Source organism: Dendrobium catenatum, unplaced genomic scaffold, assembly GCF_001605985.2.
Source record: "Dendrobium catenatum unplaced genomic scaffold, ASM160598v2 fragScaff_scaffold_1422, whole genome shotgun sequence".
In the NCBI taxonomy this organism is placed as follows: Eukaryota; Viridiplantae; Streptophyta; class Magnoliopsida; order Asparagales; family Orchidaceae; genus Dendrobium; species Dendrobium catenatum.
In genome coordinates, this window is record NW_021319884.1 from 216,911 (window position 1) to 230,355 (window position 13,445).

The following is a 13,445-nucleotide window of genomic DNA, read 5'->3' on the forward strand; positions in this document are numbered from 1 at the left end:
CACCAGTTATGCGTTTCTCACAGAAATTACATTTCATGTAAACATATCCCTTCTTTGCACCTTCGCCTTGAGTTCCATATTTCCATGCAGGATCTTTCTTTCTTGTGCCACCAGTCATGCTAACAATAGGATATATTTTAACAATTATTTGTACTACCAAATACCAATAATAAAACAACATGAATACAAAAATATACCAGTCTGCCGGGGGTCCAATGGGGCGCAGCACCCTGGCAGGGTTCGACCTGCCCGGTCAGGTTGCGGGGTCAAGGGGCAGCGCCCCTGCAGGGGTTTCCGGGGGCACTGCCCCCAGAACAAAATTATATTATAAGAGTATTTTTGAAATTCTGCTTGTTGTATATGCTCAATACCGAGCATACCGAGCATGTACCGATCAGTACCGAGCGTGTACCGAGCATGTATCGCTCGGTACCAAGCGTGTACCGAGCATGTACTTGCTCGGTACCGAGCGTGTACCGCTAAGTACCGAGCATGTACTTGCTCGGTACTGAGCAAGTACTTGCTCGGTATCGAGCATGTACCGCTAAGTACCGAGCATGTACTTGTTCAGTACCGAGCATGTACTGAGCGGTACCGAGCATGTACAATCTGATGAAGCGAGACATGAAGCAAATAACGGGAAGAAAGATCGTTACCTAGCTGTGAAAAAAGAACCTTCGATTACAAGAAGCTGGAGAAGAAGAAGCGAGACATGAAGCAAATGACGGGAAGATTACGGGAAGCAATAGAAGAAGAAGAAATAAATCGTTACCTTCGATTGCCTCCAGCTATGTTCGAACACGACCGAATTGTTTGCGGAGTTCGCCTTTCAGTTCTCACCCGAAGCAGAAGCAGGTATGTTACCCTAATACTCGACTCTTATACGACTCTCACCGCTCGGTCAATATACTTACAAATCAAAGCGGTGCGTTGTTTCGCTTCGAGGCGTTACGAACCGAAGCCTACGCCCCATGCGAAATAAGCGCACGCTCCGCCGAATCCAACTAGGCGTATGCCTCAACGCGCAAATGCTTCGCCTCGCCTTAAGTCACGCCTTAGTGCGTACGCCTCTTCCGCCTTTTTAATCGATGGTTGGGTGCTTACTTAGAGAGCACCATGTATTTCACTATCACTCTGAATAATAAACCAAGATATCTAAAACATGCACTCTTATTAATGATTTGATCTCCCAAAGTCACAATCCCCTCAATAGATCTATTATTAGTAAAATTACACTCCATATATTCAGCTTTAGATCTACTCAAACGAAAGCCTTTAGACTCTATGGTTGACCTCCATAATTCAAGTTTACCATCAACTCCCTCTATAGTCTTATCAATAAGAATAATATCATCAGCAAAAAGCATACACTAGGGTACAACCTCTTGCAAATGTTTAGTAAAACCATTCATGACTAAAGTAAAAATATATGGGCTTAAGGCTGATCCTTGATGTAGTCCAACTGAAATAGGAAAATAATTGGCCAAACCACCTTGTGTTTGGACATAAGTAACAGCTCCTGCATACATATCCTTAATGACTTAAATATAAGCATTATTGAACCCTTTCTTTTCTAGAACTCTCCATAGCACTTCTCTTGGAACAATATCATATGCTTTGTCTAAATCAATAAATCTCATAGGTAGATCCTCATTATTCTCTCTATACTTCTCTATCAAACCTTTTAATAATCTTAATATCAACAACAATCTTTAAAACTATAATTATATCTCTAATTCAATCGATATTTACAACATTATCCTTCAAAATATTATCTATAATCACACATATACCATTTCTAGAATAACTCCAAGAATATCATAGTTTAAATCCTAAACTATCATTCTCCTTAGTCTTCTCTCAAACCCATTTAATTTCATAAATATATAGAATATTTATCTTCCTAAGAATCATAAAATCTATGAATTCCATTTATTTGCTTGTAAGAGAATATATATTCCAAGTTTCTATCTTAATTTTAATTTTATGGACTAACTTCGTTGCTCACATGCATCCATGATGTGAGAAACATTGCCTATTTAACATTGGTGTATCGGCCCTTGTACACTGATCATTGCATTCAGGTCATACAACTTGTTGCTTCCAGGAAACGCTCTGGCAATAACACAATATATTAAATGATTCATGTCATGATTATTTGGCAGATTTTACGCTGGTTGTCGACTACTTAACGCAACCCTCCATTTTTTTCATCCAGGACTTGGGACCTGGCAACGACAGTGTTCGCACAAGATCCTGAATCAAACAATATATGTGTTTATTTTAGCATACCCTCCTAAAGAGACGTGGAAAACAACAATTTTAAAACGGATAAATGATGAATTCCACGCAAATGCCAATGAATTTCTCATTGAATGTAAAATAAAACAAGTGAACCTATAAGAAAACCCGTAAAAGATTCTCTTTCGAACACTCAATTGGTGTACAAGACAAGATGAGTATAAACACTTCCTGCATCCTTGGAAGAGCATTGAATGCAAATAATCTGACGAGCCATTCAGTTGTTTGATGAAAAACATGATTTAAAAAATGTTGATTACGTTTTCACTTATTATGTGTATGAAAATAAAATCCTCATTTTTTGAAGAATTTAAAGGTGTTTGTAGAGTTTAAAATCCATATGAATTTCTAAATACACCCCTCCGACTGATGGATTTCAATAAACTCACCATTTTTAAAACAGATTTTTCAAATTCTAGCCAAAAAATGAGCACTGAAAATCAACAGAAGCAAAAAACAGCAGCTAAAGGTGTAGGGTCTGTAGAATCAAATTGAACTTAAAGTCTAGTATAAACCTTGGATAGCCATTGATGTGAAATTTGTTGCAGTTCAGAAACTGTCAACACATCCAGAACCTCTTTCATATTGTATTTAAATGACTGGACCCCAGAACCAAGAGAAAAGAGGTAACTAGTCACTGTAGACAAAAACTCTACATTAAATGGAACAGAACATGCAACCAATATTAATAGGCATCAAATCTCAAAAAGGAGTAAAGTGTTACTCTGCAATTCATGTATTGCTGCATTTAAATCTGAAATCTCCTTGTAGGAAATATTAGATAATCGAAACCATGGTCCTGCAACAAAATAGATGAAGTGGTTACATGGTGTTAGAAGCATACAATCTTTTAGAAACTAATAAATAGAACAATAAATTGAAGATCAAACAAGTGTGAGGACCAGGCACACATTGCAAACAAAAGGTTGAGTAAAGGGCTCTTTTGGCTTTTTTTAACATTATGTTATGTCATCTTAACTATAAAATATAAAGTTTTTGGTATGATGCTACCTCTAATATTGAGATAGTCTAAATAACATTAATAGACAAGATCAAAATAATCAAAATAATGGCCAAATAAGATACTAATTAGATTACGTCAACCTTGATGGCAAAAAAATATGAGAATAGGTCTCAATTATCATTAATTGTTCTAATATTACAATCATAAGTAAGATGGCATTGAATCAAACACCCTACATTTCAAAGATAACATTGTTATATTGATGTAGAACAAAATGCTTGAGTAAATATGTAATGTTGAAAATACACGCCTTATGAATTAAAGCAATAATAATTATGTTTACTTCTAGGGATTTAAACAAAGATTAAAACATTAGAAAGATGATTAAAGCTTAGGCAAACTACATGTAAGAGTTTAGGGTCATGAATAATGAATTATAATCAAGATTAGCATAGCATGGGCAAGTTCAATAGAAATCCCTAAATTAACAATAAGATTAGGCACTATTCATACTCTTGATATAGGCTACGCGAAGATAACTTGCACAACTTTAGTGATGCCACAATTGAGAGGAAACTTCAGAAGGAATATGATTAGGAGAAGAGTTTACCTTCATCAAGAGTACTTGGAACTTCGGCACAGCAAGCAACAACCTTGGGGCAGCAAACGTCCAAAAGAATGTTGCTGAAATTTCAGGATAGCAAGAGGCCTCGTGTTGGAAGCTCTGGAGAGCGTGCTAAGAGGTCTTGGATAGCGAGGAAACACACTAACACGTGCAGGAAAATCGGGACAGCAACTTAAACATATTCTGGAACCTCGGGACAGCGAACGGTGACCTTCCGGACAGCCGGACAGCCGGACATTGTTGGAGAATTTTTGTATCCTCAAAATTGCATATTTTATAATCGAGTACGGCATAAGAATATGATATATTACCCCGGAGGATAAAAATATCATTTCCTTATGGACTCATTAACAAAGTTTACGATTATTAACAGAGATTCCCCCACTCAATGTTTGGTTGATTGGGGTTTATTTATTTCTGGGGTACAGACATCTCATAGGGGCAAGCCCTTATGGTTAATTACATACCAAGTTTGATTTGGGAAAACTTTTGATTAAACTAGTGGTTTTGTTTTCTTATTTTCTTTTGGAAGTCATTTAAATGTTGGCTAAAGTTTGTTTTGTTTTGAAATCCATGAAAGTCTTAACAAAAGGGTTTTCGGCCTTTAGGAGTTTCAAGGGATTGATCAACTTAGGAGTTAGATTTTGGAATGAAAACCAAAAAAGGTGAAGTAGGAACACTTGATTCTTAGGAAAACTCAGAGGTACTCGAACTATCCTATGTTGGGCTTTACATTTTTGAATCTAAATTTAGTTTGAGTTGATATATTAGAAGATTGGGGCTTACATCCCAACAACACTTGTTGGAGGAATTGCCCGAAAGTTGAGGGCTTATAGGGTGATTTGGAATCAACCCATGCCTCGGACCCTAAGACTAAGGTGAGGACTACCGAGAGGTAGTGCCTCGAACCTAGATCTAACGAGTGCAAAGAAGGACTTACAAACTAAACCTCACAAGAGGCATAGCCCGCCCGACTTCTGGATTTATTGTCCCGCCTGGAAGGGACTACCAGCTAAACTCCCCCTAATCGCTTTTAAAACCATGTTGTCTAGTCTCAATGTAAATGTAGAGTGGTAGGGTTATGTTTTTATTTAGAAGATAGGTCTTACAACTTGGCTTTGAGGCCAAGATGCCTTAGCATGTGGGTATGCAAATGCTGACTCATAAAGCGAAATACGATTTTTTATCTCAGTCCTTAAATGGCGCCTTCTATATCAAACACATTGCAATTATGCCATATGTTTTTAATTTTTTAAGAAAACTAGCCTCCTTAAAAGGGAGTCATGCAAGATTCTTACTTGTTAGAAAATCGTGCGAGCCTAAATCAATTTTTAGATTGATTACATTTTTAATGTGATAGAAAATTTTTATTTTGTCCTAAGAGTCTACCGCATCAAAAAGCTCCAAGCCACTCCCAAGCAAAAGCAAAGAAAAAACTAGGAAAAAGATGCTTCTATTGCACAAACAAGTAAACAATCAAAGCATCGCTCTTTATTTATATCAAATGCAAGAAATGTAAAGAGATTCCCACATTATTACAACCAGATTGATAAGCCTGAGTATGCACTGCCATTATAACAATCCCAGTCAAAATTACAGACTCTACTTGTGGGGTCTCAGGCTCTTGACTTTTGATGGACATTTGGGCTTCACCTTTGACAGGTACATCCTTCTAGTCCACTTCATTCTTTTTGCTCCAAACCCCCGCAAGTTTGATACAATTACAATTCTATCAAATACATGTTTGAAAAGAAAAGAGACTCAAACCTGCAGTGATTAGAAGCAGTTATATAATAAGCATCACATATTAAGAATTTTGTTTAGAACTTAGAGTGTCCAAACACACATGCTACCCTATTGCCACATCTTTTGGGGGGTTTTAATAGTACCTGTCATGCAAGCATTTTATCATTTATGAGCGCCCCCCATTTTAGATATGGCCACCTGCAAGAAGATATGTATATTTCTACACTATCCACTTAAGGGCAAGTCCCACCACACAGACAATCAGAGGCAATCACACCAAATCAATCAAACACACAATGCGAGAAAAAGATAAATCCCTTAATCCTAGCATGCAGTGGGCTGTATAGCACCTAAGTGTGTGAGCTTGTAAGCATGTCACACTAAGGGACTTTGATTTTTATTTGGAATGAAAATATTTAATACTTATCCAGGGTGATTTCACTTTAAGTTGTTTGTGACTTAAGAATTTATTTGATTTTAGATATTTCATATTAAGAGGGTTATGAATAACCCATAAAGTAATCACTGCTTGCTTTTGGACAAGCCTTTACTTATGAATCCTAAGATACAAGATGTAGGCATCCACCTTTTGGGGAATGATTGATCATTATATCAAAAAGGGACCTAAGTAATTTTTGATGTTTTAGAGTTCTCTTAATGTTTGGGTAAGAGAAGTGCTCTATCTAAAGAGGTAAGATAGACATGCCTAAGGGGTTTTCACTTAGGACTTGTGAAATTTATACCAATTGGGGTAAGGATGAACTTCAACAGATTAGTGTTTCCTAAGACATCTATAGATTATAGCATTTAAATGTTCATAGGAAAATCATTCAATTTGGCATAGGTGAGTGGAGGAAATTACTTAGATTTTGAGTCTAAGAAAGGTGTCCAACATGTAACTTTTGGGGGTTACATGTTGGAGAATCTCCTTAGCCTTTGGACCGTAAGAGGAGAAGATAGAGATCCAACATTTAATTTTTGGGCTAAATGTAGGGAATCTCTCTCAGCTTTTGGAGCTAAAGAGAAGAGAAATCTCCAACGACTTTGGAGTTGAAGAGAGAGATAACCATATAGCTTGGCTAATCGACTATTACATCTTCATAAGGCTTTTGGAACCTATTAAAAGTAGAATGAAGAATTAGTAGCTTTGAAGATACAAATCAAAAAGACGCCCTCCTTGATTTATTGTATTCAAGAAGTGGGTTTCATTTGCTTAATTTGATTAAGCAAATAAAGTTGAATCACTTATTGAGTTTGGCTTCAATAAGTGAGAAAAGATTTGTAACTTTGGGGTACAAATCAAGAGGATTATCATTGAACTTTTAGTGTATCAATGATGGGCATTAATTGCTAAGATATCGGATTAAGCAATAATAAAGGGACCGATGCTGTAGTTTTTGGCCTACACAATCAAGGATTCTTATGATTCTTGAATAGTCCAAAAGAGGAACATCATTCATACTAATTTGGCGTTAGGAGAATGGAAGAAAGCTAGGAGTTTCTCATTTGCTTGATATGGAATTATTTGTTAAATTTGGTTCAACAAACAAATGATTTTGGATTGAATTACTTGTTGATTTTGATTCAACAAATAAGTGACTTTCATGTATCTAATTCACTCAACATGGGTTGAATGGATGAGATTTTCATACAACCTTTTGAGTTGTAGAAAGGAAGGACTTCTCTACAATTTTGACTTGTAGGAAAGAATGGAGAAATGCAATTTTAGAGATTGCAAATTAATGAAAGTTCTTTGGATATTATTGTCTAAAAAGGGGCGTGCATTCTCCTAATTTAGGTTTAGGATGATGGTGGGATTCCCTACAACTTTTGGGTTGTAGGAGTGAAGGAAGGACTATGCAACTTTTGGGTTGCAAATCCATGAATGTTCCTTGAACATTTGATGTTCAAAGAGACAAATTTATTTGCCTAATTTAAAGCTAGGCAAATGAAGAGGAATTTAAGGGTAAACTACAATTCAGGCTTGTAGGAAAAGAGGTGGTCCAACGTGCAACCTAAAGGTCGCAAGTTGGAGGAGTTCCTTTGAACGTTCGGTGTCCAAAGAAGAGGGACTCATTCCCCCAATTTGGGTTGGAGGGATGGAGAAGAATGAGATGCAACTTGGAAGTTGCAAACTCTTGAAAGTTCCTTGAACATTTGACATTCAGGGAATGATGCACACTCTCCTAATTTAGGTTAGGAGAATCAGAAGATCCTCCTATAACTTTTGGGTCATAGAAAGAGAGCTTCCCACCTTCCTCAAATGTTTTGGGCTCATTTGAAGAGGGGAAGGATGCACCTTAGGGCTTTGAAAGGATTCTTAAATCAACTTTGACATGATTAGGAGATTTGAATTGGAGAGGTTCACTTGCTACTTTTGTGTTATCAACAAGTGAAGAAATGACTTAGGATTTGGTCCTAAAGATCCGTTTTGATAGGATTTGATTTATTAAAACAATGATGTGAGGTTCCAATCTCTAAGGATTTTGATCATTTCATTCAATGATTGGATTTGGAAAACTCACACAAATGGAGTTAGGTAAACTTGAGCATGAAGGCTTATGGGCCTTTGAGGGCCCATATCACATCTCAAGCCCACTTCAAGGTTAAGTAAGCCCATTTGGTTAATTTCCAAATCCCAAAAGTGGTGGATGTAAACCAACGATGATTACCACTTGTGTGCTCTAAATTTAAGAAGATCAAACATGAATTTGGTTGGTTATAGACATTGTGGGGTCTTCAACATAGACCTTTGAGGATCTATAAGAAACCCCACAAAGATCGGTTGTTAGTGATATTGTTTCCAACCAAACACATTCACATTCACTAACTTGTAGAGACTATCCATTCCAACATGCAAAGTCTCCAAAGTTTGTATCAATTTTGTCATGACACAAATTCGGATAGTTTACATACTAAAGGATCATTCGTTATCATTCTTATCCATGAGAATTAAGAGATGCAAGCCATATTTAAGTAATTCAAGAGCACACAAGGGGTGGCTTATGGGTCTTTGGAAACCCATATCTACCCCAAATTTTTCCTACAAATTAAATAAACATGCATAGCAATCTCCTAATAATTTTAAAAGTTTGCAATCCTTAGAGAAAGAGACCTACACTATTTATTTAGATCAATTTTGGCATAATCTAAATTCTAAGCAACATGCAATTGATTTGGCCAAATGCATAGTTTCCAAATTTGGGTGCTATGACGGCGAAGCCTAGGTTTGTTATAGGCGACGGTTTGAACACAATATGAATGCTATTACATGCATTTGAGAGGTGTTGGATATCAATCCAATACCCCTACACGCGTTGGCATGCCTCTTTGACTCTCACAAGAGAGCAAACAAACGAAAATCACCGGATTTCCGCTGTTTTGCGGAGAGGGCAGCACACATAGGTTTTGGGGAAGCAAGCAAATGAAGTTTCTAAGGGACCTATGGCTTGGGGACGTCATCCACACATCAATGGCCTTGGGGGACCCTAGGTTTCACTAAGTTTTAGGATTTTACCTCACCCGGGTTGTCCTAGCGCTCCTATCCAAGTTCCGGCTTGCTGTCCAAGTCCTTTGAAAGCTCCAAACTGCTGTCCAAGGCCTTCCCAAGGAGGAAGACCGCTGTTCCAACGTTCCAAACAGAGAATTTCACTGTTTGAGAGCTTCCCAAGGTCGTCGTTTGCTGTCCAAAGCTTCGGAACAGCAGTTTTCACTGTTTTGAAGCCTTCGGAGGCTGCGTGATTGCTGTCCAAGCCTCTCCGGACGTCACCGCCGCTGTCCAAACTTTTCCGGAGAGAGGATTAGCTGTCAAAACTGCACCGGACAGCAGTTTCTGCCGTTTGGAGGCATCCGGAGGCTGATTTCTTCGTCAAATGGTCGCCGGAGTTGGTTTGGAAGGAAGGGGAAGCTTCCTACCACTTCTTAGCTGCAGCAAAGGCTGATTTCAGCATGCCTTTGCCCTAGGTTTTGGAAGAGAAGCTCAACAAAAGCAGCAAGAATGGATTTTTGCTCTCCAATTGAAGAAAACAAGGTGATAGTAGCAAGAGAGAACTCCCTTCAGTCCAAAGAAGGGGGGGAGACAGCAGTTGGCCGGTCTTCCTTTTGGCTGGGACGCACGCAAGAGGCCTTGGTCGTCCTCTTCCTTCCGCCTGATGTGAGACGGACAGACGGAAACGGGAGAGCTGAACGGCTCTCCCTCTCCTTCCTTTGCTTCGCCTGGGACGGACGAACAGCAGGAACAAAAAAATTGGGGGAGCCGATCGCTCCCCCTCTCCCTCCCATGCTCTGTCTGGGACGGAACAAACGGGGGAGCCGAATGCTCCCCCTTCCCCTTCCACTTTGGCTGGGACGGACGCAGAATCAGAGAGCAAAAAGGCTCTCTGCCGTGCTCCCCCTCTTCCTCTCGCTCGGGGTCGGGACGGACAACACAAGGGGAGTCGAATGCTCCCCCCTTACTCCCTCTCGTGCTCTTAGAGGAGCACGCCTAGCAGAGCCACCGACCGAAATGGCCAATCAGGCTCCCTTGATGTGAGAAACGATGGAATTTTGGGGGGATTTCACATGAAATCTGAACCCTTGATTTGAGAATTTGATTTGAAATTTTGATTTAGCCCCAATTGATAAATTAGGTTTGAGATTGAGTCCGAATTGGACTCGACCCGAACCGATTTGGGTCGGTTTGGGTCCGCTTGTGTTCAATCAATTTAATTTCATGAAATTGAACTCAAATCGGCGCCGAATTGCGTCGAAATTGGCTCGACGAGGCTCGATTGGATTTGAATTGGATTGATTTGATTTAAATTAAATTAAATTGATTTAATTTAATTAAATTGAGGCTTAATTCGGATTAATTTCACTACGACGATGATCAATTGAATTGATCGAGCGCGATCGAGCTTTGCCGGGCTCGATCGAGGTCGAGTCGATTTGAAAATATTCGTTAACAGACAGCAAAGGGAACCCTGCTGAAATCTCTGGACAGCAGTTTGGTCTTCTTTGGACAGCAATTTCGAAGGTTAGAGAGGTGGGACAGCAGGGTGTGGTTGCTGGAATTTCTGGACAGCAAACTTAGGTGGAGGGATCTCACTTTGGGAGGGAAAAACGTAGAGAAATAAGGTCCGATTTGGAGGGGATGTAGCAAGGAATTCAATCTCAGGTTTTTGAATTTGAATTAGGAGGGAAACAAATTCAAAATGCTGAAATTAATTTAGCCATAGAGGTGGGAGTAATTGGTGGAATTGAAAGCTTAATTAGGGGAGCATTAATGGGCCTATTAATTAGGTGAGAGAGAGGGAGAGGGGCCGACCAAAGGAAGGGGGAGAAAACAAAGGAAAGGTGTCCACAATCATTGAATGTTGATTTGGAATCAAATCCAACTTAATTTAGGATTTGCAATGATTAAGGGGCTTTCTAAAAATAATTTAGATCATTTAGGAAAGAATTTAAATTTCAAATTTATTTGAGTTTGAATTCAAAATATTCCCAAATTAATAAGAGATATTTTAGGAAGGTAGTAGAATTAGGAGGAGAGTGGCCGGCGGTTATGGTTTGGCGTGGGGGGATTTGGCCGGCAGTTAGGGAATTTGGCCGGCGGGTTTAAGCGGGTATTGATCGGCGGCCTGGAGGGAGGGGAAGGATAGGGAGGCCAGCAGCTATGAGGTTGGAGGGGGGTGAAAATCGGCGGTTAATGGGGCCTTGGCCGGTGGTTGAGGAAGGAGGGGAGTTTAGGGAAAGAAAGATAACCAGGAGCCCGGACGCTTCCTACGGCTGGTGGGTGATCCGTTGCCCTCACCTAGGGTCTTCAATCTCTCCAAGAACTCTCAAGCTCTCCCAAAACACACAAATGCAAAAATTTCTTGTAATATTATTTATTAAGCATCATAAGCATAGGAGGAGGCTATAAATAATCCCCAAATACAATAACATAACAAAAGACAATAGTGCCCCTTGGGGTCACAAACACCTATTCCCTCAAGTGAGGGTAAAATCAGAAAATAAACAACAATAAATAACTCAAAAATAATGCTATGTAATCGTGATCGTCGATCCCGTCTCTAGTAAACTCTTCGCAGTCGGATGTCCTCATCATATATATATATATATATATCGCTTAATCTAGTATATATATATATATATATATGTTACTTAAATAACATTATGCTAAATACAAAAAAAGAGCTTCAATTATTTTCTCTTAAACGCATTCAAAGAAAGTATTTAAACTTCACTGTACTATAATAGTAAGAAAATACATGAAGAAAACATTAAGTGAACCATAAACTGAAAATACTTCAAGATAGCTACCATATCCATGTCAAATAAGGGTTTTAAATCACTACAAAAAGCAGGGCAATGTCACGCAAACAACCAAATGACCTATAAGATATTTTTGAGGAAAAAACACGAACACAATTGGGTACTTCATCAACCCTCTTTAAGCACAAGGAAAACACATTTTTACATATTATGGACAAAAAGAATCCACTTCTAACTCAGCTTGCCCCTAGCACTCTTTCTTGATATTTTTTTCTTCGTATATGATGAATTCATTATGCTTCCATAGTGATAGAAATTTCTTGTTTATTCAAATTAGTCAGTGCTCCATTTAAAATGTGATTTTTTTTAGTCATTCTATTCTTTTTCTCAGACAATAAAGATGAATGCTCACCAGCCATCCAATTTTTCATTTAAATTCTCATGACTGCTAAGTACATGTCCTAGACCTATTTGGCCAACCTCATAAGGCAGATCCAAGCAATTTAAGGTGGCTTTATGAATCTTCCTCAATTCATTAACACTGGTTTATGCAAACTTTTGGCACAACTTCTAGTTTATGAACTTTCGTTTTCCTCCTATTAGTTCACATTAATTCTATGAATTGCTTTACGTTCCATTTTTGCCCTCCATTGCTAAGCCCAAATCCAAGTTTATCTTACATTGCATTATCTTCAAGTCATACTACTACAAGCTGGTTCTCTAATATAAACATTTCAATATCTATCCCTTCTGGTTTTACCATAGTTCTATCTTTTCCGATCTTTGTTCTCTCCCTTATCCATCTTTTGAAAAGCTCACGCCCCATGTAACTGTATTTGTGCTTTGGACTTACAAAAAACTAGTCACGTTGAACTGTACATTAGCTATCAAACTCCAACCAAAGATCTAGTACTAACACTTGAATGCTTCACCTTCACAAGCAAGCTCATTTGTCTCTTACCTGTCATTTATTTATTAACTTACATGAATCAGGCAAGGCCAATGCATTTGCCTAGTCAAACTATACTTTGTTTAGGTAATTTGGATATCCATGTTGGTTAAATTGTGACACTAGAATATCTTGAGTACATGATGCATTAAGCTCACACCGATATCTGAAAATTGCAAAGAGATTGTTTTCAAGTTAATCAATATACTCCAAGTAAAAATTTAGGCAATCTGAAAATTTATCCTAGGCCTTATGTTTCCCATTAATGTATTGGCATGCTAGTAATAAGAGAATTGAATAATATTAACCTAAATCTAGCCTATTGAATATAGCAATCTAAAGTGATTATTTGGCTGAACAAAAACACGTGTTCAAGTATAGATATTTTATGAGTCTGCTAAATGTCAATATTTCTCATGTGTATAGAGAAGGGAATGATTGTGCTAATTGGTTAGCCAATTTTGATTGTAATATGCAATGCATTAGTGAATTGTCTTATCTCAATTGCCGCCTGTCTTAAAGGGCCTCATCAGATTAGATAAATTGGGCTTCCCTTATGTTAGGAATTTATAGTTGTTTTACCGTCACCTTTCCCTTGGCCTGGT

At 38.3% G+C, this 13,445-nt stretch overlaps 1 protein-coding gene and 1 long non-coding RNA gene across 12 annotated transcripts in view; both read right to left on the minus strand.

The window, feature by feature from the left end:
- Positions 1-13,445, minus strand: part of LOC110103274 (fanconi-associated nuclease 1 homolog) — a 105,908-nt gene that overhangs the window by 66,353 nt on the left and 26,110 nt on the right. For all 11 annotated transcript variants that reach the window (XM_020831924.2, XM_020831920.2, XM_020831919.2 and 8 more), the window contains 2 exons: positions 3,026-3,100; positions 2,817-2,938 (listed from right to left, as the gene is read on the minus strand). In XM_020831924.2, the coding sequence (XP_020687583.1) occupies positions 2,817-2,938; positions 3,026-3,100 (197 nt within the window). The remainder of the gene's footprint in view (positions 1-2,816; positions 2,939-3,025; positions 3,101-13,445) is intronic.
- LOC114580950 lies at positions 5,534-10,169 on the minus strand. Its single transcript, XR_003702692.1, has 3 exons — positions 9,154-10,169; positions 5,780-5,834; positions 5,534-5,657 (listed from the first exon to the last, which is right to left on the minus strand). It is a non-coding gene; the product is annotated as an uncharacterized LOC114580950 (long non-coding RNA).